Source organism: Rhincodon typus, chromosome 19 (genome assembly GCF_021869965.1).
Source record: "Rhincodon typus isolate 14 chromosome 19, sRhiTyp1.1, whole genome shotgun sequence".
NCBI classification, from domain to species: domain Eukaryota; kingdom Metazoa; phylum Chordata; class Chondrichthyes; order Orectolobiformes; family Rhincodontidae; genus Rhincodon; species Rhincodon typus.
In genome coordinates, this window is record NC_063350.1 from 9,017,707 (window position 1) to 9,044,472 (window position 26,766).

Sequence of the window (26,766 nt, forward strand, 5' to 3'; positions counted from 1 at the left end):
AGGAGATTTTGCATTCTTATTTTTTCACGTCTCATTTATTTCATTCCATGTTTAGGGGGTTTTGCACTTGTATTTTTGCACATCTCTCATTTCCACATTAAGGAGGTTTTGCATTCATATTTTTGCACGACTCTCATTCCACGTTTAGGAGGTTTTGCGTTTATATTTTTCGCACGACTCTGTTCTATCTCATTCCACCCCCCTCAGTCAGGAGGTGTTGCAAATTTTTTTTGCATTTCTTTCTGTCTCTCTCTCTCTCTCTCTCTCTGTCTCAGGACTCCCCCTCTTGGGGACCCTTGAAGCAGGCAGACTCGTAGTGCTTGTTCAGGTAGGACTTGAGGGCGAATGTCTTGTTGCAGCGCTTGCAGCGGAAGTGCTTGAAGGCCGAGTGGGTCTGCATGTGGGCTCGCAGGTTGGAGCGGTCGGCGAACGCCTTGCCGCAGTGGGCGCAGCCGAAGGGTTTCTCGCCGGTGTGCGAGCGGAGGTGACCCTGCAGCAGCCACGGCCGGCTGAAAGCCTTGCCGCAGGTGCCGCACTTGTGCTTGAGGTCGTGGGTGAGGACGTGCATGGCCAGGGCGGGCATGGAGACATAGACCTTGGCGCAGGTCGGGCACTTGCGAGCCAGCTGGCTATCCAGGCTGCGGTGGGTCTGCTTGTGGCGGCTCAGGTTGGACGAGGTGGCGTACGTCTTGCCGCACTCCCCGCACCGGTGCCTCTGTCCCGGCTGCCTTCCCCCGCTGGCCCCGCCGCTCCTCCTCCTTGACCGGCCGTCCGTGATGAAGAAAGCGTCCATGCTGTAGCCCTCGCTGACCGCCGCCTCGCCGCTGAAGTAGCCGTTCGCCAGCCCCGAGCGAGGGCTGTCCGGCCCCAGCCCCAACCCCTCCGGCTCCCCATACACCTCGCCGACTTTAGTGAAGACGGGCTGGGGCGCTGTCAGACTCTCCCCTCGGCTCTCGTACACCGATGATGGGCTGATGTAGCTGTGAATGTAACCTTGAGAGAGAAAGGGACAGGGCGAAACAATTAATTGATAGAAACATAGACCACTTTTATAATACTGCCTTCAGTCCTGGTCTCCCTGCTTTAGGAAAGATGTTGTTAACCTTGAAGGGTTCGACCTGTACATAGGTTGGTGTAGACTCCATGGGCCGAAGTGCCTGTTTCCACACTGTAGGCATTCCATGATTCATGCAAAAGAGACCCTTTGGCCCAACAAGTCCACACTGACCCTTGGAGCATCCCACCCAGACCGATATAACCAACCTAATCTACACACCCCTGGACACTATGGGCAATTTAGCACGGCCAATCCACCTAGCCTGCACACCTTTGGACTGGGGGAGGAAACCAGAGCACCCGGAGGAAACCCACGCAGACACACGGAGAATGTGCAAACTGCACACAGACAGTTGCCCGAGGGTGGAATTGAACCTGGGACCATGAGGTGCTAGTGCTAACCACTGAGCCACTGTGCTACCCTTTAGTTGTAGCTTGTGAATATAACCTTGAGACAGAAAAGGGCAGGGCAAGACAATTAATTCATAGAAACATAAGAGCACTTTCAGAAAACTGAAGAAGGGTCTAGGCCTGAAATGTCAGCTTTCCTGCTCCTCTGATGCTGCTTGGCCTGCTGTGTTCATCCAGCTCTATCCCTTGTTATCTTAAATCCTGGTCTCCCTGCTTTAGCAAAGATGTTGTGAAACTTGAAGGGTTCAACCTATACATAGGTTGGTGTGGACTCAATGGGCTGAAGGGCTGCTTTGTGCTGTAGGACCTTAGATGTAGCTGTGAACAAAGCTTTGAGACAGAAAGACAGGGGCAGGGCAAAACAATTGATTCATAGAAACATAGGCCACTTTTACAATACCACATTCAATTCTGGTCTCCCAGCTATAGGAAAGACGTTGTTAAACTTGAAAGGATTCAGAAAAGATTTACAAGGATGTTGCTGAGATTGGAGGGTTTGAGCTACAGGGAGAGGCTGAATAGGCTGGGGCTATTTTCCCTTGGAGTGTCAGAGGCTGAGGAGTGACCTATACAGATTAAAAAGTCATTACGGGCATCGATAGGGTGAATAGCCAAGGTCTTTTTCCCAGGGTACAAGAGAGTCCAAAACTAGAAGTTTAAGGTGAGACAGGAAGACTTAAAAGGGACCTGACGGGTAATTTTTTTCTCTCACAGGGTGGTGCATGTATGGAACAAGCTGCCAGAGGAAGTAGTGGAGGCTGGTACAGTTATAATGTTTAAAAGAGACCCAGATGGGTACGTGAATAGGAAGGGTTTAGAGGGACATGGGCCAAATGGTGGCAGATGAGACTAGATAAGTTTAGGATATCTAGTCGGCATGAAGAAGTTGGACTGAAGGGTCCGTTCAATGCTGATAACTGTATGACTATGACACACAGAAAAGGAGCAGGAGTGGATTTTGAGGAGAAGCTTTTTTACCCAAAAAAAGTTGGTGAGAATCTGGAATGCTCTGCCTGGGACTGTAATTGAGGTAGGAAACTTCACAACCCCATCACTTCACAATCTAATCAAACAGAGTTAGCATGGCTTCGCAAAAGAGAAATTGTATCTGACTATTGAGATTTTCCAGAAAACAGTGAGTCTTTGGAACTTCTTGCCACAGAGATCTGTGGGGACAGAGTCCTTGTGTATATCTAAGGCTGAGATTGATAGATTCTTATCCTGCCTCTCATGGTCCAATGCTCTTTGCCTTTTAAAAAATATGTGGATGAGCATTTCAGATGTCAAAACATTCAATGCTATGGGTCAACAGCAGGAAAGTGGGATCAGTGTAGACAGGGTGGTATAGACTCTTTTGTCCTTTATGACTGTGACTTTAGGAGGAGTCTATTCAGCTCTTAAAGCATGGTCTGCCATTCAATATGATCATGACTGATCCTATTCAGTGACCTGTTCCCATTTCACTGCATACCCTTTGATCCCTTTAGCTTTAAGAATTATATCTAATTCCTTCTTGACAACATTAATGGTTTTGTCCTCAATCACTGTCTGTGGCAGAGAATTCCACTGGCGTGCCACTTTCTGGATGAAGAGTTTTTAGCTTTTAGTTAACCTTTCATCAGAACTGAGAAAAGTTAGAGATGCAATAGGTTTGCAGATGATACGAAGATAGGTGGAGGGACAAGTAGTGTTGAGGAAGTGGGAAGACTACAGAAGGACTTGGTTAGGCAGAAGGAGTGGGCAAATAAGTTACAGATGAAATATAATGCGGTAAATTGTGAGGTTATACACTTTTGATGGAAGAATGGAGGAGTAGACTATTTTCTAAATGGGGAAAGGCTTCGGAAATCTGAGGCTCAAAAGGTCTTTGGGAGTCTTGGCTCAGGATACTCTTAAGGTTGATATAGAATCCCTACAGTGTGGAAAGAAGCCATTTGCCCCATTGAGTCTGCAATGATGCCCCAAAGAGCATCCCATCCATACCTAGACCCAAATTATCCCCATGACCATGGCTAATCCACCTAGCCTGCACATCCCTGGACACGATAGGCAATTTCCCATGGCCAGTCCAGCTAAACTGCACATCTTTGGATTGTGGGAGAAAACCGGAGCACCCAGCAGAAACCCAGGCAGACATGGGGAGAATGTGCAAACTCCACACAGACAATCAAGGTTGGAATTGAACCTGGGTCCCTGGCACTGCGAGGCATTAGTGCTAACCACTGAGCGACCGTGTTGCCCAACCATGTGGATTCATTTGGCAGTTGAGAAGGCAAATGCAACGTTCACATTAATTTCAGGAGCAGAGATACACAGCCTGAGCAGTACAAGTCTGTGGTCAGACCACATTTGGAATATTGCGAACAGTTTTGGGCCCTGTATCTAAGGAAGGATGTGTTGGCGTTGGAGGGGGTTCATAGGAGGTTTACAAAAAATGATCCTTGGGGTGAAAGGTTTGTCATATGAGGAGCGGTTGAGGACGCTGAGTCATTTGCTTGATGGAGTTTATAAGGATAAGAGGGCATCTGATTGAAACTTACAAAATGTTGAGAGGCCTGGATAGAGAGGATGTGGAGATGTTTCCACAAGTAGGAGAGACTAGGACCTGAGGGCGCAGCCTCAGAACGAAGGTACAACCGATTAGAACTGAGATGAGGGGGGACATTCTTCAGCCAGAGGGTGGTGAATCTGTGGAACTCATTACCACAGAAGGCAGTGGAAGCCAAGTCATTGAGTGTATTTAAGATAGAGATCAGTTATTTCTTGATTAGTAAGCGATCAAGGGTTATGGGGAGAAGTCAGGAGAATGAGATTGAGAAACATACCAGACATATCTGCTGTATAACCCTATGACCCTATGTTCTTTTCCAATATCTTTGCAAATTTTCTCTTTTCCAAATTTGACACTGAATCTTCCATCACAGTTCTTTCAGGTAATGAATTCCAGAACATCATAATTCACGAGAGAAAGAAAAACTCATCTCTTCCTCCTGTGTTTTTATGTTTCCCAGGTACTGAGCCTCCTAACAGTGGAAATAGCTTCTCTTCATTTATTCTCCGCAACCCTTGTCACTTTGAGCACTTCTGTTAAGTCTCCCTCAACCTTCACTGCACTGAAAAGAACCCCAGGTTCTCTAGTCATTCAGGCCAACAGGTCATTGGAATATCAATTTGACAGGCTGGGCTCTTTCCCAACTCTCGTTCTTCATGTTCACAGCAAGATGCAGTTTCAAAAGGCAGACTCATATCTTGTGTGAACCTAAAGGTCCGTTCTTACATGCTGTGAATGGAATTATGTCACTCTTTCACTACAATGTACTGCACCTGGCATTGCATGACTTGTCACTAATGAACTCTCATCTGTGCCAGAAGATGGAAACAGCAAGGTCATATCAAACAAGCTAAAACTATTAATCAAATCTATAGAGTCTTCCAGCAAAGAGTTGTCTAATTGATCTCAAACCCATCTCCTCCTGATACACACAAATATTTCCTTTTCAAATATCTATCCAACCTCCATTGGAAGCTGCTTCCACTAATCTTCCAGCCAAACCATTCCAAATCATCACAGCTTGCCACATTTAAAAAAGACCTCCTCTGCTGTCTCCTGGTTCTCTTGCTAATTGTACAAACAACGTTATAAAATAAAACTTGGCACCAAGCCACGAAAGGAGTCAAGAGTCAATAAATGTGGAGCTGGAAAAGCACAGCAGATGAGACAGCATCAGAGGAGCAGGAAAGTCAACGTTTCGGGCTGAAACCCTGTGTCAAGACTGGTCCTGATGAAGGGTTTCAGCCCAAACCGTTAACTTTCCTGCTCAGATGCTGCCTGACCTGCTGTGCTTTTCCAGCTCCACATTTATTGATCCTAGCTTCTGGGAGCCTGTTAGGTCAGCCTAGGTGACCTAAAGCTTATTTAAAATGCTTTAAAGACTATGCTGAAGGAAGGGACAGGGTCAACAGGTTTGGAGGAGATTTTCAGTGCTAACTGAAGGAATAGTCAACAATGATGGGGTGATTAAAGGATGCTCAAGAGTCCAGAATTAAAGAAATGTATTGACCTTAGAAAGTTGGGGAACTAGAGATTGAAAGAATCAATAATGAGACTCTCAATGCAAGTCAACTTCCACTTGTTGATTGACTTTAACTGATGACATCTACTTTTTGTTTTTCCTTTACAGGGCAGTATTTATTGTCTATCCCTAATTACCCAGAGTCAACCACATTGTTATGGGTCTGGCATCAGATGTAGGCCAGACCAGGAACAGACTTTAAAGGACATTAGTGAAACAGATCAGTTTATAAGGTCACAACTATACTCACTTTTTATTGTGAACTAAGCAACCATCCATCTGGTAACCATTTGCCAAGGTGAGATTTGAACCCAGGTCCACAGAACATTAGCCCAGAAGTTGTAACTTGTTAGTTCAGTGGCATTAACAGTATACCACCATCTTCCTATTGAAGTACAGTGTATTTGGATAAACTCACACTAACATGAAATCAGACTCTTGCATGCAGTGATATCTCATTGATGTGGGGGTTTGCTAATGCAATTAAGGAAAAGCAAGCCATTCATTTTATAGCACCTTACACCACCTCAGGTTGTCCCACAGCACTTTACAGTCAATTAAATATTTTTGAAATGTACATATTGTTATAATGTAAAACTCCTGGCAGCTGATTTGTATGCAGCAAGCCCCCAAAACAGCAGTGTGATCATTTTTTTTAGTTATGTTGCTTGAAGGATAAATATCTGAAATAAACTAAGGTCAGACAATTGACTGCAAAAGTTTTTCCACAACCTTCTAATTACCTTGCGTTTTCTCTTTTGCTTATTGCAAAGGAAGAGAGTGTTTATTTTAAATTCACAATATTCTAAAATTTCAGATGGAGGCATATATTTAATTTTAGGAACAAGGCCAGGTCTCTACATTTCCCACATTAAAATAATGACTGTACTTCGAGTGTTTTATTGACTGTAAAGACTTTGAGACAATGCGTGATTGTGACGACATTGTATAAGTGGTAGCCATCTATTTTTCCATCCCAGGAACAATCCTGATGTTAATGGTACTGAAACACAGTGTGAAAAGCCACTCGAGCGCGTGAGCTTTAATGTCGTGTCAGAATTGGTCTTAGTGACTCTCCTGATCAGTCCAATAGCTTCTGCTGTTTCTATGACCACCAACTGAGTAAAGCACAACTCCAAAAGTTCTCTGCATACAAACCAACTTTGGAAGGACAAATCAATAAATTGTTATCTACCACCTCATCAATGGGCAAATTAATCAATATTCTGGTGCTGATAGAAAATTGGCTTGCAGGCGATAGCCATTAACTCCTCATAACAGATTTCCCGCTTCCAACATTTACCTTGAACAAGCCAATACTCCAGTGACATAGCTCCAAATGCCTCCTTGCGCCAACTCTTTCAAGCTGCATGGGCATCATCATTTGTACAGCTCATCTCTTCTGTCCCCTCCCATCTGACTAGTGTCACCAAAGCAGATTATCTGGACATTTATCTCTCTATCTCTCTCTACTTACCTCTTTCTCCATCTCTAACGCTGCCCTCTCTTCCACCTCCCAACTTCTTGACCTCGCGATCTCCCAAAAGAGAAAACGTGAATTGCTTATTTCCCTCTCCAAAATCACTTTCAAACGCTCAGCTCTGTCTTGCTTACTAGTCTCAGTACCTCTGTCACTGTTGACCTGCTGATTGACTTCCTTGTCATTGCTTTTGGCCTCTCATCCCCACTGGTCACTCCCTGCTTCCCACACCCTGCCATTTGCTTCATATATTCCCTGTTTCCCCTCTTTTCATTCTGAGATTGGCCCAGTCTCATTTCATCAGATGTATCTTCAACAAGAAGATCGAATCCTGTTCACCCAACAGCATTGCTTACCAGCCTGCATATGCCAACAATGCCTCTTGCTTTTAAACCTCTCATTCTGTTTTCAGACCCCTGGATTGCTTCAGGCTTGGCCTCCTGAGTATTCCTAATTTTAAATACTCCGCCATAAGCACCCATATTTTTAAAACTTAGGCACTAGTATGTGGAATTCCATAAACAAGCCTATGCACCTCTCTGCCGTACTCCTTTATACCTTGACCACTTGACCATTCCTGTTTAGCAATACTTCAACATGTTTCTGTTAATATACCGTAGCCAATGCAGATTGGAAATAGGAGTAGGCCATTCAGCTCATCAAAGCCTGCTCTGTCATCAACTAGGTAACGGCTCATCTACTTCAATGCCATTCTTCCACACAATTCCCACATCCCTTGATATGTTTAATATCTAGGCATATTTGAAGTGTGATTGCTGTTAACACCTAGGAAACATTGCATATGACAGAATTTGATGAAGAAAGCAGAGAGAAAGCATGTGTGGACTGTTAAATGCTAACATGGAACAGTTGGGCCAAATGGTCTGTTTCTCTGCTGTAAATATTGTATAATTTACGCAATACTTTTTTTTTCTTTGCCCTTATCTCCCTTATTATTGATATGACAGTCTGTGCAACTGTAAACTTTGTCCTCTAGAGATATAATTGATGTGTTTGATAGAATAAATGAAGAGAATCTATCTTCAGTGGCACAATGGCCAAGAACCAGAGAACACAAACGTATGATAGTAGGCAGAAATCCAGAGGGGTTATGAGACCCATTTTTGATGCAGATAGCTGTTACAATCTGAAGTGTAAGTCTGAGGGATGTGGATATTGACTCAATCATGACATTCAAAAAGGAATTCGAGAAGTACGCGAAAAGGAAAAACAAGTAGGACTACAGAGAGGAGTGCGGCCAATCAGATCTAAGAACTGGCGAAGATATGATGGGGAGAGTGGCCTTCATCAATGAATCTGTTCTGTAACTCTGAATTTCAAATGCATCTTACTCCCTGTCCTTTGTCTGCCCTGTCCTCACTGTGATCAAATGACTACACTAGTCTCTACACTACACTAATATAGTGGAAGGGCATCACTAGCAGCAGCAGTAAGGAGGAGCTGAGGGTGAGAGGTTTCATGTCTAAGTGACTGCCTTTTGAGTTGTGAAGCCCAACTTTTCCTTCTACCCAATGACTTCCTGCCATTCTTCGGAGAGGTCCATGTAGATGGCAGGGAATGTGGCCACCCATGCTTCACAAAAGTGACCTGGAGTTACCTCAAACAAAGCATTGAATGGTTTCAGTTAACCCAGAGCAATGGATGTCTATCTTTAAGATGCTTGGCTTCCCCACATCTGTGCTGATGCTTCACATCTGGTGTCACTGTTGCTGTGAACTAATGATGAAATAGCAAAAAAGGTTTATCTGTATCAGATAAGAGTTCTTTGGAGATGAGTTAAACTAGCAGGGCTACACTTACACCTGTTTGTAGTCACTCTTGATTTTATGAACATGCTATTCAGATATCGTAAATGGTAAACTAAGGAGTGCGTGACCACTGTCAAAGACCAGCTGGTTCAGGTGTAGGGCTGTATCGTTCCCTACCTGCTATGGGACAGATGTTTTCTCACCAACCTGTTCAGAGATGTTTGGTCCACCTGTGGAGCAGGTGAGAATTGAACATAGGGACACTACCACTGTGTCACAAGAGGCCGTAGCTGCTGAGGGATATTAGTTAACCAAAAAAAGAATCCAAAAGAACTGCGATGCTGTAAATCAGGAACAAAAACAGAAGTTGTTGGAAAAACTCAGTACACACTGCTTCTGAGGAAGGTTCAAACCACACCCGAAACGTTAACTCTGATTTTTTCTTCACAGATGCTGCCAGACCTGCTGAGCTTTTCCAGCAACTTCTGATTTTCTTCCTGTATTAGTTAACCAGCTGAATTTGTATTGATTGCTATAATGGTCATTTCATGGTTTTCCTGCTATTTGATCATAATTAGCTGGTAGCTGCTGTGGTCTGATTCGAACTTGCAACCGTCTGGATTGTCAGCCACTACCCAGAAAATTGGCTTCTGCTTGGACCACCAAATGTTGTCAGCAAGACTCTACCCAGTGCCTGATTTTCTTTTCCCTGACAGATAATGTCTATAAGATTATGAAGGACACGACTGGGGTAGATGGTACCGTCATCAGTAACCAGGGGTCACAGATTTAAGATTAGAGATGGAAGGCTAACAGGAGAGTTGAGGAGAACGTTTTTCACCCACAGGATTATGGGAGCCTAGAACACGCTGCCTGAAAGGGAGGTTGCTCAGAAACTCTCATAATGTTTAGGTATTCACTTGCTTCAAGGCTACAGGCCAAGATCTGAAAAACGGGATTAATGTAATCCAATATTTCCTGACTGGCACGGACACAATGGGCTGAATGGCCTTCTTCTATACTAAAACTGTGAGCATGCAGGAATTTCCCTGATTAGCCTGTTTCATGGTAATGGTGTTTGACGAGTATACTCCTTCTCTGATGTACAATTACAGCGTATGGTCACTTTGCGCAGTGCCAGTAACGATGGGGCTTAATGCATCTTCAGGATTCAATATTTATAAAGGGCATTGACCTGTTTCACAAAAAGAGAGGCTCACATTTATGTAGCACATCATCACATCTTTCAAAGCATTGATACACAGTGAATTGCTTTCAAGTGCAGTGCAGTGCCTACTGTTCTGCAGGACAGTGTATTCATTGGTGAAAACAGCAGACAAACGAATATTAATGCACATGTTCCTAATATCACACTGTATGTAGAAAGCTATCAGTGTGGAAGCCAGTGTACTTGCAGCATTGTGATTGATTATATTTTATATTTAGCTTTTATGACGCACAGTGTGTCAAACTGCAAGTTTCTTCCTGATACAGTGTCTTGCAGTTTCCCACTGCAGAGTGGGGGAGTCTATTACTGATGATACAAGTATGCCACAGAAACTGGATTTCAATACCATCCTGGTAGCTTGAGAATTTGAATCACAGATGCACAGAAGTGGAACAGTGCAGAAGGAGGCCATTTGGCCCCTTATCAATGCTTTGGCTAATCTCCTGCCAGATCTCGCATTAAGTTTGAAAACGTTGATTAAATCTCCCCTCAGCCTTCTCATCTCTAAGGAAAACAGTTCCAGTTTCTCCAAAGTTTCTCATCTCTGGCACAATTCTTGTGAATGTCTTCAGTGCCCTCTTTAATATGTTCACATCTTTCCTATAATGTAGCACATAGAACTGAACACAATAATCCAGCTGAGGCCTCACCAGTGTTTTATGTAAAACGTTCACTATAAACTCCCTGTCTCTGTCCCTGTTTATGAAGTTTAGAATACTGAATTCTTCCAAATTGTGTGTTGTCCACAAATGTTGATTTGTCCCCTGCACACCAACATATAGGTCATTAATACATCTTAATACAAAAGCAAGGATCCCAATATCTGGAGAATTCCTTTGCTAACCTTCCTCCAACCCAAAAATACCCATTAACCATTACTCTGTTTCCCACCACTCAGCTGATTTTGTATCCATTTTTGCTACCATGTCAAATCTTCATAGAGTCCCTACAATGTGGAAACAGGCCATTTGGCCCAACAAGTCCCCATCACCCCTCCAAAGAGCATCTCACCCAGACCATTCCCCTATGTCTAACCAACCTAACTTCAACATTTTCCCAACAATTTACAATGGTTTTTTGTCATCAGCAGATTCTTTATTCCAGATTGTTTAAAATTAAATTCAAGTTCCTTCATCTGCCATGGCAGGATTCATACGTGGATCCCCTGAATATCAGCTAAATTTCTGGATTAATAGTTTAGTAAAATACCACTAGGCCATTGCCTCCCCAAATAAATCCCCTTAAAGATCTGTAATTGGCTATACTCCTTTTACAACCCCTTTATTATTGATGTGCTTTGGGTTTAACCTTAATTTTAGATGCCAGTCTTTTTTCATAATCCCTCTTTGTTCCTCTTATTGACTTCTTTAACTTGCTTCTGAACTTCCTGTATTCAGCTTGTTTCCATTTACTACCTGTCACAAACACAGTTTTTCTTCTTAATATTGTTTATGTCCCTTGTCACCCAAATAACTCTGTTTCTTTTATTACTCATTCATTGGATGTGGGCATCATGAGCTAATGCCAACATTTTTGCCTGACTATAATTGTCCACGGGCAGTTAAGAGTTGACCGCATTGCTGTGGGTCTGAAGTCACATGTAGGCCAGACCAGGTGAGGATGGCAGATTTCCTTCCCTAAAGTACCTTAGTGAATTGGATAGGTTCATGACACTGGTTATATGTGGATGCCATTAGGCCAGCTTTTTATAAAATTCAAATTTCAGTATCTGCTATGAAGCAATCCAAACCCATAGCCCCAGAATGTTAGCCTGGAATTTTGAAGCTCAGTGAAGTTCATTAGTTCAGTGATATTACCACAACACCATCACCTCCCTATATTTGCCCCACCTTTCCTTTTTGAGCCAAAAAAAACTTTGACTGTGGCCAAAACTAAAGTTTAAAGGAAGATGGTGTCTGTAAAATTTAACCGTAAAGCTAAATAAAAACCAAAAGAACTGCGGATGCTGTAAATCAGGAACAAAACCAAAGTTGCTGGAAAATGCTCAGCAGGTCTGGAAGCATCTGTGAAGGAAAAAACAGAGTTAACATTTCAGGTCCAGTGACCCTTCCTCAGAACGTTCTGTTTTCTCCTTCACAGATGTTGCCAGATCTGCTGCGCTTTTCCAGCAACTTTGGTTTTGTTAATCATAGAGCTGTTGGATTGTCGCAATTGGAAGCCAGGCCTGAACTTCTGACATCCTAAACTCTGGAACTTCCTCCCTAAACATCTTGGTCTCTCTTTGTCTCTTGTCTTAGTTGGTAACAATCTTGACTCTGAGTCAGAAGTCAAAGTTCAAGACACACTGCAGGACTGAGGCACAAAAATGAAGGATGACAGCTCAGTGCAGGCCTGAGGCAATACAGAACTGTTGGAGGCACGATTAGGGTAAGTTGTTTAAAACAAAGCCCCAAATTTCCTCTGAGGTGAATATACAAAAAATCCCATGGCACTATTTTGAAGAAGAGAAGTGAAGTTTCCTCTGGTGTTCTGGACAATAATGATCCCTCAATCACAATTGCATTAAAAAGAAAAGATTACCTGGTCATTATTAACATTGTTATTTATGGGAACTTTCTATATTCAAATTAGCTGATGCATTTTTTACAGTCCGGATGACTACATGCCAAAGTATTTCATTGGTTGCAAAGCATTTTTGAGATATCCTGTGGTTGTGAAAGTGCTATATAAATGCAAGTTTCTCATTTTTAAGAGATTCCACAAATAATGCCTCTTTGACCAAGTTTTTGGTCACCTGACCAGTATCTCCTTATGTGGTTCAATGTCAAAGTTTGATTGATATCACACCTGCAAAATGCCTTTGTGATTTTTTTACAATGTTAAAACTGCTATACAAATGGAAATTGTTGTTGCTCACAACTTATTCCTGCAGAAGCAGATGGACCACTAAGTGTATATATGAGTCCAATGAAGTAGTTGGAAGAATTACTCAGTGAAAAGGCTCCATGTTAGCGAACCTTGCCAGAAGTAAGCACTACTCAGTAAGAATGAGTTACATCAACTAATGACAGATCCGGTGGTCTTCCCTCATATTGTACATTCCCCTCCCTTTTTACTCTTTCATAGGATGAGGGCAACCCTGATTTACCATTGTACTGAGTGGCTTGTTAGCTCATTTCAGAGGTCTGTTAAGAGTCAAGCACATAGCTGTGGATTGGAGTCACACATAAGTCAGGCTAGGCAAGCATGATTGATTTATTTCCTGAAAGGGCATTAGTAAACTAGCTGATATTTTATGGCAATCAATGATTGTTTCACCAACATCCCTGAGATAAGCTTTTAATTCCAGATTTTATTAATTGTTTCAGTTTGAACACTGCAGTTCTAGTGGCAGGATTTGAACTCACACCTGCACAGCATCAACGTGGGCCTCTGGACTGTTGGCCCAGTGATATATAATTATGCCACCATTTCCTGTACATTGCCATGTCCCGTCTAAGCATCACATGGGTCTGCAATCTCTCTGTTTCCTTTCCTCCTATGAATATAGAATTCTGTACAGTTCTGACACAGTTACTTACAGAGTGCAAGAAAGTAAAGACTTGTATTTATCTAACACCTTTCCTTCCTCAGGACATTCCGAAGAGGTTTGTAGCCAATGGGGCTCTTTTGAATTGTAGCCATTGTTGTAATGTAGGAACCAACTTGCACAAACCAGTTCCCACAGAGATGACTTACTGACCAGATAATTTGTTTTTTGTGAGTTTGATTGAGGGTCAAATGCTGGCCCAGGAAACCAGGGAAGGAGATCCCTGCCCTTCAAGATAGTGGATTGGGATCTCCTAAGACCTTTTGACTGTGCATGTGAGTTCTCAGTAGTATATCTCCTCTGAAGGATGGCACCTATGACAGTGCAGCACTCCCTCAGTACTGCGCGGGTTAGTGTAAGTATTTTAATCAACATGTCTTTTTTTAAATTCACTTGTGGGACTTGGTGTTGTCTGGTCAGAATTTATTGCCTGTCCCTAGTTGCCCTTGAGAAGGTGGTGGTGAGATGCCTTCTTGAACTGCTGTAGTCGATGTTCTACAATGCATTTAGGGAGGGAATTTTAGGATTTTGACCCAGTGACCGCGGAGGAACGGTGATATCTTTCCAAGTCAGGATGATGGGTGGCTTGGAGGGGAACTTGCAGATGGTGGTTTTCCCATGTATCTGCTGCCCTTTCTGTCTAGATGAGAGTGGTCATGGATTTGATAGACTCTGGCTAAGGATTTTGGTGAATTTCTGCAGTGCACCTTTTAGACAGTACACACTGCTGACATTTAGCATCCGTGGTGGAGAGAGCGGATGTTTGTGGATGTGGTGTCAATCAAGTAGGCTGCTTTGTCCTGGATGGTGTCAAGTTTCTTGAGTGTTGTTAGTGTGTGTCGTGACATGCCACCAGTTGGGTGGGGCTCAAATCTGGATATTCTGGCCCAGAGGTAGGGACAATACCACTGCACCACAAGATCCTGGTAGATGGGGGAGTGTAAGCTTGCAATGTGAGCTCAAGCTCTGGAGTAGGTGTAGAGAACAAGAGGCGTTAAAGTGATGGCCCCTTGAATTAAGCCTTCATCTGTGAATCAGGCTCATACCAACTGATAGTGACAGTTCAGTTTCTATTTCTTAGCAAAGCCCTTTAAACAGCTGCCTCAGATTTTGTAATAAAAGCTTTGCAGTGTAAAAAAAAGTGTAAACAGGAGTAATTCAACATAGAGGGATCATTAAGTTCACTATAATCTTTGTATAAACACAATTCCAGACCAATTTATTCAGAATATCTTCTGAAACTGTACTCAAGAAACACAACACAATCATTACAAAGGGACATGACCAGTATTGTCAGTTTGAATATTCTCAATTTGGAAACTGTTTTGTTTTTTTGTTGTGTAAAGAATGTCACCAGTGTTTTGCCATCAGCAATCAACAGTGTGTGTTTAGAACTCTAACATTCTAATCTGGTGTAATAGTAAGCAAATTGACAAAAAAAAATGTAGTTATTAAAAATCTGACCTGTCAGTAAGTAACCTGTGAACTGCTGGGGTATCACTGTATATTGATATTTCTGGTCTGATCACCAGTAATAGAAAGAACATCCATTCATATAGTGCCTTTCACATGCTCAGTGTATTCTTAAGTGTTTTGCAACCAAGAGAAAGTGGAGCACAGTCAATGTTGCTATGTAGTTAAAATCCGCACAAAGGCACGTTAATCTGAACCCTAAAGACTACACACTGCTTCTGTACATCACGGATTACAATTCTGAGCAGTGATCTTACTTCTCATTCTCTTGCCCATCCTCCAAGTTCACATGCTTAAATTGTTTTTTAATATCTTGTTAAGTGACAAACACTAACTGCTAAAATGTCGCAGATGTTTCGCAGTCGGGGATCTGCAGTGTATATTTAACACTCTAATGTGCCGCAGTCTGGTGCAATAGTACGAGAAAGGTTATAGTCACTAAAAATGCTGGATGCCAGATAATTAACCTGCAAACTTGTATTTAAATTCTTATCCCACAATGTTTTTCTCTGTGTCTTTCTCCATCCCTTCCCTGAACCCTGGCTTCAGTGATATGCCAAAGCTGGCACAGCGTCAAATGAATTCCAGAAACATGAGGAGCAAAGCTCCGAGAGACAGAAGGAAAGGAAAGGGACAGAAAATGAAAAATAGGAGAGAATTAAGCTCTGGATGATAGTATGCATATTACTAAAGGCCTTGGAACAAGGGGAGAATTGAGAGGCTCTGAAAAACACGATGACAACTTTTGTGGTATTATTACCTTACGTGGAGGACCTTTTAGGCATTTTTATAGAAATCTGCATAGAAGGTACAGCTCAGAAACAGGCCATTCAGCCCAACTAGTCTATAGTGGGTTGATGTTGCATATGAGCCTCCCAGTTTGCCAACGAAAACCTTCACTCCTTCCACCATCCATGCACAGTGGCAGCAATGTACAGCAGCAACTGACCAAGTCTCTTTCAACAGCACCTTCAAAAACGCACAACCTCCACCACCTGGATGATCAAGGGCATGATCACATCTGAGCACCACCACCACAAGCACATTCCCATCCAACCGCACACCATCCTGGCCTGGAACTATATCACTGTTTCTTCAGTGTTGCTGTGTGCAAATCCTGGAACTCCTTCCCTAATAGCATTGTAGGTGTCCTGACACCCTGATTACTGTGGATGCTCAAGATGCAGGCTGACTGTCATCTTTTTGAGGGAAATTGAGGATGAGCAGCGTATGCTGGTTTTGCCAGCAACACCTAATTTCTATGAATGATTTTTAAAAATACCTAGTCAATTGCTGTGAAACAGCCGATAGGGACCTTTTTGTCTGTTACTGTGTGGAGTGATTTAGTATTTAATAGGTGTCTGCTTTTTAAAATGCATAATTATCATGAGCAGTGGCTCTGGCTAATGTATTTCACTTTGCTAGTTCAGAACACACAGACAAAATCTAGTATGGTTGCTCAGTGGTTAGCACTGCTGCCTCACATCACCAGGGATCTGGGTTCGATTCCACCTTCGGGTGACTGTGTGGAGTTTGCATGTTCTCCCCATGTCTGCATGTGCTCTGATTTCCTTCCATAGTACAAACATGTGCAGGTTAGGTGGATTGACCATGCTAAATTGCCCATGATGTGCAGGCTAGGGGGATTAGCCATGGGAAATGTGGGGTTACAAGGAAGGGGCAGTGAACATGGTGGGATGCTCTTCGGAGGGTGAGTGTGGACTCGATGAACTCAATGGCCTGCTTCCATGCTGTAGGATTCTGTGAAGATGTAGCAATGCTATCCCAGCTGAGGGGGAAAAAAGTGTATACTGAACCGTTGGTGAGTCAGATTGACTTTGAACCTTAATGAAGCATCAACCGTTGAGACCGCATAACAGGAAATAGTGATACCTGGCACAGAATCCAGTACTGATCAGTGTTATCAAGGCCATCGCACACAGGTGAAAGAGTACCAGTAGGTCAAGAAGAGCAAGCTGTGGCAGGAGGCTGAGGTAAAATTGATCAATAAACACAGATGGCAAGGTAACTGTTCAGCCAAAGCTGTAAGTGAGTCACTCAGGAGCAAGTGGTAAATATGATCTGCCCTTGGATGGCCCTCAGCTCCTTCCTAATGAGAGATTCGTTTTCATTCATTTGCAGATCTGTCAAAACCAAAATGTCCTGTTGACTAATTTTGCCGCTGACTGGTGGATGTTTCTATGATTGTAAGCCGAAAGAAACTGTTTCCAGTGGCAGGAAAGTCAGTTACAAAAGGACAGAAGCTTGTTGTGATGCAGAATAGCTACCTAGGAAAGGGCAGTAGACGTAGATTCAACACTAGCTTTCAAAAGTAAGCTGGGTAAATACCTGAAGGAGGAATATTACAGGGCACTGGGGGAGTTGGGGGGTGTGGGTAAGGGCAGGGTGACTGAAAAGGGCTCCTTCAAAGATTCCATGCAGACACAATGGATCAAATGACCTCCACCTGAACTGTTAAGATTTTTGGAGCATCTCAGCATTGCAGGGCCATTTGTATGGTTCAATGCAAATAAAGGTGATCAGCTGTAATCCAGGAAAGAATAGATAAATCGGTTTCACTCATGCCTGATCTGCACTTGTCCCCCTCTTCCAGCCTATACACACTATCACCTCCCTCTGGCTGGATCAGTATCTTTGGATATTTTTGGACTCTGAATGAGGCTGGAAAGGCCGGCAAGTATTGTGTTTCCTTGACTGCACTTGAGTAGGTGGGTGGTGATGAACCAGATAAAAACCTAGAAAGCAGGAGTAGGTTTGTTTGAGGCTGCTGTACCTTTCAATATGATCATGGCCAGTGTCTCGAGCAAATTTAACTCCATTTTCGGCTAGTGGGAACACTATTTTGAAAAAAATACGTGTTGTTTTTAGTTGTTTGAAGGTTTTTTTTGTCAAGTAACTGAAATCTGCTCCACGGTGACCTAGTTTTACTATTGGAAACTATACAGTGTTATTAATTGTGCCAGATTAGCTTAGTAAGAAGTCAGGGAGTGTTGGCCATCCCAATGTTCACAAAGGTACTACATAAATGCACGTCTTGCTATAACTTCTTTAAAGAGAATTCTTTAAAATTCAGAGAAAATTCTGAGCTTTCCTCAGAACAAGATCCTTGGTATTAAATGCTAATTTTATTTAAAAGTTTGAGCTGTGTTTAAATGGAATTTTCCTGGGAAATGGCAGATTTGTAGTAAATAAAAACTAAACCACTCAGCTAATGAGCCAAGGGCCAGAGTGCAGGATGTGGCACCCAGTGGATGAGAACATAAGACAACCAAGAATCAAGAGTTTAGAAACTTAGGAATTTCTTGACAACAGAAAAGGTGATGGGCTATCTATTTTGTCTTCCAGTGTCCTGGGAGTCATACGATACAACAATACTTTATTCATTAATGGGATGATGGTGTCGCTGGCTAGGCAGCATTTATTGTCCATCCCTAATTGCCCAGAGTGCAGTTCAGAGTCACAATGTGGGTCTGGAGTCACATGTAGGCCAGACCAGGTAAGGATGGCAGTTTCCTTCCCTAAAGGACAGGGAGTTATTGACTAATCATAGACCACAAGTCTCAACCAACTAATCTACAACTGAATACAAGATGAGGAAAACCACAGCTCTAGCGAACTTTGGGAACCACGGGTCCAAAAAACATCCATCCTCCCAAGCAGACAACACCTATTTTTAAAAATTAAATTATATTTGGGATATGAATGAGGCTGGAAAGGTCAGCACGTACTGCCTGTGTATAATGCACTTGAGTAGGTGATGGTGATGAACCAGATAAAAACCTGGAAAACAGGTGCAGGAGTATGTTCTTCAAGCCTGTTCTGCCATTCAGTGTGGTCATGCTGATCAACGTGGTACCGTCTTTCCGCTTTCTCCCAATATGCTTTGACCCCTTTAGCCCTAAGAACATACAACTGAATTTTTTGCTATCCCATTTCAGAGGGCAGTTACAAGTCAACCACATCGCTGTATGTCTGGGGCAACATGTGGAGCTGATATGGTCAGCAAATTTTCCTTACAATCCAGATGGGTGTTTACAACAATCCAGTGATTTCATTCATAATATTTTAATTGAGCTGCCAAAGTGGGATTTGAAACTAAGTTTCTGGAGTACAGGTTCAGGCCAGTGGTTTGTTGGTTCAATACCATTACCATTGTGCTACTGTCCCAATCGTATGTTGTCTCAAATTACGCTTATGTTGCATTCTAATACAGAAAATCTTCTAATTTGCAATTGAATGGATCAGCATAGTTTTCCTCCACCATCTCCCTCCGGGGAACCTTTTGCAGAGATTGTCAACTTGTTCATGGAATTCAGATGCATTGATGCCAAACTTTTGATGCTTTCCAGCCCAGGAATGAGAAATGACTGATAGAAGTGAACAGCTCATTAAGTGTACTCAATTATTCTATCCGTCCATTGCTTTGGAGGATGAGCAGAATCAGGAGGGACTGCCACTTTCAAGGCTTTCCAACAGTCTCATGGCCCAGAGATAAAAAAGAACAATAATCTTGTGACAAAGACAACTGTTAAGTGCAGTGAGAAAATTAGTTAAACATTGATTATTTGTTAATGATGCTTCATAGTGGGGTGATCAATAAACCACTAGAACATCATCACAGCATGTGTATGGATACTGTTTAATGAATGCAGTTTAACTTTGCTGTGTCAATCTGAATGTAACTGTGCTAATGTTGCACCTTGTTGAGTCCCAGAACAATATAATAATACTTGGTCTGTACAAGTTGGCTCAAAGTAATTTCTAAAATCACAAGAATGCATCTCCTGACGCCAGATTTTATGGTAGTCCAGTTCAAGTCCAGCCAGTTATTGGGGAAGTAATTACTAGATGAATCTCATGCAGTTTGTGATATTCACAGAGCTATGACATTGAATGATACTGCTCACTGTCAGATACTTGCCTTTATATCATTTATCCTGTAGTTTATTTTAAAGTAACACTGCTTGTTTTATCTTGCCATTAAAAATTAGGGTATGGCAAGTGCTGTACAGTCTGGTTAATATAGGTTAAAGATGAAGATCTCAGATAGCAACACTGAAAGAATGAAAAAAACCTTGTATTTCTATAGCACCTTTCATGTCCTTAGGATATCCTGAAGCACTTTATAAGCAAAAAAAAATGCATCTGAAATGTCATTACTGCTGTAATGTAGGAAACATGACAGCCAATGTGCACACAGCAAACTGTAATGTGGGATTGACCAGATACTATGGGTTTTTGTAATGTTGATTGTGGAGTGAACTGTAACAAGGACGCTGGCATTAACACCTCTGTTATTCTGAATTATATTGTAGGATTTTTCTGTCCATCTTAGAGGGCAGATTGCTTCGTGGTTTGACGTCATACAAAAAGGCTTTGATCAAAGCCAAGACAACTCAATATCAGAGCACTAACACAATGCTTTTAATTAATAATGAACATTCCCAAAGCATACTCTGAAGAGAGGAATTGGACAATAGGAATGCGTTCAGAAAAGAGTCAGAGAAGGTGATCCAAATCACATTTGAAGGTGTACATTTTGAGGAGTTTGGTTTTATAATCGTTACACCAGGATTTCCCAAAGTGTGGGTCAGGACCCTAAAATAACATTGAAAGCTGAACATTTGGGTTTGTAACCTCTGAGATAGCAACAGTCACTGTCGACTTCGATTGCAGCAACTGTGCTCCATGTCATGCAGCCACCCTGCCCCCTTTCAGTTTTCAGTTGTGATCATCTTCAATCCGTAAAATGGGGTTTCATTTGGTAAAGATTTGAGCAGCACTGTATTGCAAAGACTGAAGGGTTGTGTAATAACAGCTGACTTCTGAAGACACTGTTCACAGTGATTTAGAAGATGCACTGTTTCATGATAATGGTGTCATCAATGAAATGTGACAAGGTAAGACAAGAACAAAGGAACACAGTTTAAATGTCAGTGGTGTCTGATTTAAGACAGAGATGGGGAGATTTTTTTTTTCTCTGAGAGGGTCATAAGTCTTTGGAATTCTCTTCCCCAGAGAACAGTGGAAGCAGGGTCATTGGGTACAGTAGTTTTAAAGCAGAAATAGATCAATTCTTGACTAACAAGGAAGTCAATGGTTATCGGAGGTAGGCAGGAATGTAGAGTTGAGGCCACAGTCAGATCTGCCATGATTTTGTTGAGTAGCAAAGATGTGTAGGGGAATGAATGGCTTACTCCTGCTCCTAGTTCATATGTTCATATGACTGTATGGTGAGAAAGTGGTGACATGAGGTAAGTGCGATGCCTCCTGTAACTGAGGGCTATACACATGGCCTTTAGTATGGAATTAGTTAATATCAGATAGCATTGCACACTGAAAATGTGGGAAGTTAGTGCTCAAGTAAACTGTGTGATAGGGAATAAGCATTCAATTTACATCCTTCAAGCATTTATTTCTCATCATTTCAGGTGAGAGGTATGAAAAGGGCTGTGAATTCCCTACTACCCTTGTTATAGTATCACAGAAGGTTAAAGTTAGCCATTGTGAATGAAATCAAGGTCTAGAAGGAACGGATTTCCATAGGAACTATTGGGATCTCTCACTTTAACTTTGGTAGATGTTCATTCGGGTCCCAAAAGAAACAGAGACAATACTATGTTTAACCATTTGAAATAAAGAATAGAGACATAGAGTCATACAGCATAGATACAGACCCTTAAGTCCAACTAGACCACACCGACCACATTCTCAAACTACCTTGCGGGTGTGGGAGATCAGGGCAGTCAGGATAGGTTTGCAAAGTAGACGAGGGTATGACTCATTGGGTCACGATCTCCCTTTTGAGTCAATCAGTTATGGGTTCAAGTCCTACTCTAATGATTTGAGCAGTACCTTCAGTCTGTGTCTCCAGTACAGTGCTATAGAAAATGCTCCACTGCCAGAGATGCCAGGGACGAAATGCTAAATTGAATCCCAGTCTGCAATCTCCGATGGATATGAAAGATTCCTTGTTTCTATTATAAAATTAGTCTTAGTAACAACCCATGGCAACTATCATGGATTGTTATAAAAACCCATCTGGTGTTCTTTGCTTACATGTGGCTCAGCAAACTTAATGGCCCTCTGAAATGGGTCACTCAGTTGAAGGGCAGTTAGGCATGGGCAACAAATGCTGGCCTTGCCATTTACACTGACATCCCATGAAAGAATAATAAGAAAAGAAGCTATCACAATGAACAGCAACAAAGTTCTGTCTAGGCATTAAAGGCAAAATTTATCCATCAGTTTTCATTATGAAATAGCTCACTGTGCTCAGATTGCTGTTGTTTTACTTGTTGCAACAGGGACTACACAACAAAGTAAAAACATTTTTGGCTGTAAAGTGCCTTGAGACCCCTTGGGGATGTAGAAGATACTATACAAATGCAAATCTGTATTTCTTAATAAGTTGTGCAGTCTATAATCGCAGTAAGCACCATATGTAGCCATTGGGGAACAAAGTCTAATATACCTGAATTAAAATTTAACATATTGCAGATCAAAGGATATATTCACTATTTGATAAGTGTTTTACAGAATGTTATATTCCATACCTGTGACCATAACATTCCAAGTGTACCCTTGTCTTCCAGTATGGGCAAATATTGGCCACACTTCCCTGTTGCTGCTGCAAACCTGTAAACTTTCCCCAATTCTTGACCTAATATAACATTATGCAACGAATATAGAACTTTCTTTCCTTTAACTTATGTCCAAGAATTTATTATTTCTCTACAATCTGAGAGGAGCAAATCCCTTCAAAGTAATTCATCTCTTTGATGAATACTTTATCACAAAATCTTACCAGATTCTTAAAATGCTAGGTGTATATTTAACACGGCAGCTTTGGACCAAAGCAATTCCTGTTGGATTTTTTCAGAACTAGGAAATCAAAGCAACAAGTTGCAGCTTACTAATTAAGGAGTGCAAGCAAGGGAAGGATGCATTATATAGAGGCACTAGAGAGGAGGGTGAAAGGGAGGGGAGGGAAAGGGTTTTCTTTTTAATTCATTCATGGGGCGTGGATGTCATTGGATGGGCCAGCATTTATTGCCCATCCTATTTACCTTTGAGAAGGTTTTGGTGAACTGGCTTTTGGAACCACTGAAGTCCATTTGATATAACAACATGCACAATGCTGTTAAGGAGGGAGTTCCATGACTTTTACACAACAATAGTGAAGGAATGATGGTATATTTGCAAGTCAGAACGATGAGTGACTTGGAGGGAAACTCAAAATTACTCTAAGTCTATAGTCATCCCACTTTGCAGTACTTGGCCAGTAGCCTTGAATGCTATGACATTTCAAATGTTCATCCAAATATTTTTTAAAAGTTGTGAAGTTTCCTGCCTCAGGAACCCTTCCAGGCAGCTCTTACCAGATCTCCAACACCCTCTGGATGAAAAGATGTTTCTATTTCCTAAGGAGCCTTTGTGAGTTTCTGCAGTGCGTCTTGTAGACAGTACAGAATGCTGCTACTGAGCGTTGATGGTGGAGGGAGTTGATGCTTATGGATGTGGCTGCTTTATCCTGAGTGGTGTCAAGTTCCTTGAGCATTGTTGGAGCTGCACTCATCTAGGGAGTGGGGAGATTTCCATCACACTCCTAATTTGTGCCTTGTAGATGGTCAACAGGCTTTGGGAGGTCAGGAGATGAGTTACTCAGTGCAGAACTCCCAGCCTCTGACCTGCTCTTGCAGCCACAGTCCCAAGGTGTATTGAGGGCTGACAGAAAATGGTGACTTTACCAGCAGTATCCACATCCTGTGAAATAATTGAATCGCTCCCCTGAATGAATTAAATATTTATAGAAAGGACTGGGGCAAGGAAGAGTTTTTTTAAAAATAAAATCCTGACAGAGTTCCCTGCTGAACAGATACAATATCACAATGAATAATAGAGGAAGTCGGAGCGTTAGATAAGAAAAAAACACAACAGGTATGACAGGCAGTAGCTAAAATTGGGAAATACTGCACCTGTCCCGCTGTTTCACAAACTTTACATTCCAGAGGGAATAACAACATGTTCATACCCTCTTGCTGTGTAATTAAATGTAATCACCTAACCAGGCTATCTATAGTATATCTTTAGTTCCTATTCTTAGTTGGCTCTGGGCTAGAGGTTAAAGAGGTCACTTTCAGCAATCTGAAAAGGCCGTTTTTTTTTCAAAGGAATCAGAAATTGGAAACTCAGTATTGTTTTCGTTCCAGTTCTCCCTTCTTTGTTCCCTCCTGAACGCACTGTCGTTCCCCCTACCCCCATCCCCCTCCACGCCTGCTCTGAACTATGGACAAACCCACTGATATCCCCACCATGCCCACACTGTTGCAGGAGAGACACTGTCTTTGCCACAATGGGTTCAGAGCGAATTGTCCGCGTTGTGTTAGAACACACCCAATTTTCTTCACTAAAATACCAAACACATCAGTCCGGTCATTAAGAGCCCGTTTAGAGTCAGTCCATCATGGGGAACCAGCTTCGATTCCTTGTGTGTCGCTAAGCACAGGTCACATTACAGTCCTAGCTCAATATCTTCCTAAGCCAGCTTCTGTGCAGGTACATTCTCCATCAGGGATTACGGGACAGCGAGCAGCAGCTTGTCATTTTGCTAACCCCTCACTTTCTTTTAGCAGGGTGATTTGACGCCAACTGTTGCAGCTATAATGTGTGTCCGGCAGAGATCAGCTTACTCAGCAGATTGGGGTTTAATTAACCCTCGGACCTTCTGCCTCAGTGTTGCAATTGGAGCTTGCATTGCACAGCATCCCTGAGCCACTCCATAGGAGCAATTGTCAATCGGCTCTATCTAGAATTGGTAGGACAGGTCGGTCAAAGCTGCAGGCTTTAGGCAGCATCTTAAGGGCGGAGACCAGGGAGTTAAGGGCAATATAACCTGAAGCAGCTTATTCAGATCCCCCCAGATTGATACTGTAATGTCTTGCTGCCAAGAGCAACAGTATGTACATTAGTGTTACTAACAGGGGAATACTAACGTTACCCAGACAGTCCAGGCGAGTGGGGTGCCAGAGAATAGGCCACTGTTGCTTCTCCAAGGGAAGATGGGGTTGAAGTGGGCCAGGGCGGGTAAAGTTAGCAAAATAAACATCCAAACCTTTGTCAAATCCATACCAAACTTGTAAAACTTCCCATCAGTAGACAATAAAAGTAGGATATGGGGAACAGATGTTTAAGGGTTGTGACTTTCGAGTTTAGGATGGGGAAAATCCAAAGGATTGGGGAGAGAGAAATAAAAAACAAGGCAATAAAGTAGCTACAATTTGGCAAGGATCTGGTTAAACCAAGAATTTGGTCTCGAAATGAGAATCAGATAATCAAAAGCGAGCTCCGATCTAAAGGCAAGCCTCTCATGTCAGAACCGCAGTTACAAGACCCCAGCGTTTCAAAGAAACGACTGTCAGAATTCGTCAACGCGATCATTTTTACAGAGGAAGATGTGAAAGGTCGGAGGACCGAGCTGTCAGTTACACCTCAACTATAATATTTCCAAATCGCGTTTCATATCTTGCAATTTAATCATTGTCTTCTAATAATGAAGTGTGATAGTTTTGGGTTTTACAACACATGCAATTTCTGGGTTGCAGTTTCAGCATTAAAATATGCATTCGTGGTTTTTTTTTCCCCAAATACTTGAATGAAAAAGCTACGAGTCAGCAAACTCGGAATCCTCTCTTGGCAGGGCTAGCCTCTGCTGAATTTTTTAAAACTATTGTTCCCTTTGTCTCGCCGACGTTATAACGAAGACAACTCGTAGTTGTTTTTGTTTTGTACCGGTCAGTGTTGGGAATCTCACAGTGACAGATCAACAAGTTTTTTTTTCGAGCAATATAATCTCGAAAAGCCACTGTCCGCTTCCTTCCACAATGTAGTCCTGTGACTACAAATCAACAATTACAACATCAAGAAATCCAGCAAATCCGTGACCTCTCGCCACCTAATAAATCCATCGTCCAGAAGTTTCACTGGTTTGGACAAAGGCGAACGATTCTCTGTTTAGGAACTGCTTTCGATAGACGAGTGGATTGGCATTATGTAAGGAACAGCGATAGCAGATTGGTGCACACGGGTGCATAAAGAGATTTTTTTACACACACACACAAGACATAAGCACAGAACAGTTAAGGAAACATCGTTCTCTTTAAACATTTAGGAAGATTCCTTAAAATATATATTGCAGCACGCGAAAGCGATCTGTGAACTCACCGTTCTCACTGACCCGGACCCCTAAGTTCTCCACAGTGTCTGTAAGAGACCTGGTTATTGTATACGAGTTGTCAAGGTGCTGTTGAGAAGCTGAGACTGCAGCAGAGGGAGAGTGAAAACCATCTAATTTCACCTTCTTAACGAGGAAAGATCGAGGCATGTTTTTAAAACAAAACAGAAATAAGCAAAAAAATAAAATAAAATCCACGGTGTTATTCCGTTATCTTTTCCTTATTGTCCTGAATTGTCAGCACCCAGGACAGCTCTTAGAACGGTGTTGCACAGGCTCGTGTGGCAGGGAGGAGGGAGGGAGGGAGAGAGGAGGAGGGATTGGCAACAGAAGCTGAGGTCAGCAAGCAGACAGCATTTATATGGAGCGCAGCCTCTGAGATCAGGTGGTGCCTAGAAATGGAGCTGCTTAACTTTAATCCATCAAATGTCTCTAGAGAGGCACATCAAATTACAGCTGAGCAGTTTGTGCA

At 42.4% G+C, this 26,766-nt stretch overlaps 1 protein-coding gene across 1 annotated transcript; it reads right to left on the bottom strand.

Moving 5' to 3' along the window:
• Positions 1-271: 271 nt before the first annotated feature.
• LOC109911244 (transcriptional repressor scratch 1-like) lies at positions 272-26,444 on the bottom strand. The gene is made up of 2 exons (XM_048608450.1): positions 26,285-26,444; positions 272-993 (listed from the first exon to the last, which is right to left on the bottom strand). Exons 1-2 carry the CDS (start codon positions 26,442-26,444, stop codon positions 272-274), a joined length of 882 nt encoding a protein of 293 aa, XP_048464407.1.
• Between the last annotated feature and the right edge of the window lie 322 nt (positions 26,445-26,766).

Coding starts and splice junctions, on each gene's coding strand:
- LOC109911244 (XM_048608450.1), bottom strand. CDS start 26,444: ATGCCTCGATCTTTCCTCGTTAAGAAGGTGAAATTAGATGGTTTTCAC. Junction 994..26,284: donor GGTCCGGGTCAGTGAGAACG/GTGAGTTCACAG, acceptor TTCTCTCTCAAG/GTTACATTCACAGCTACATC.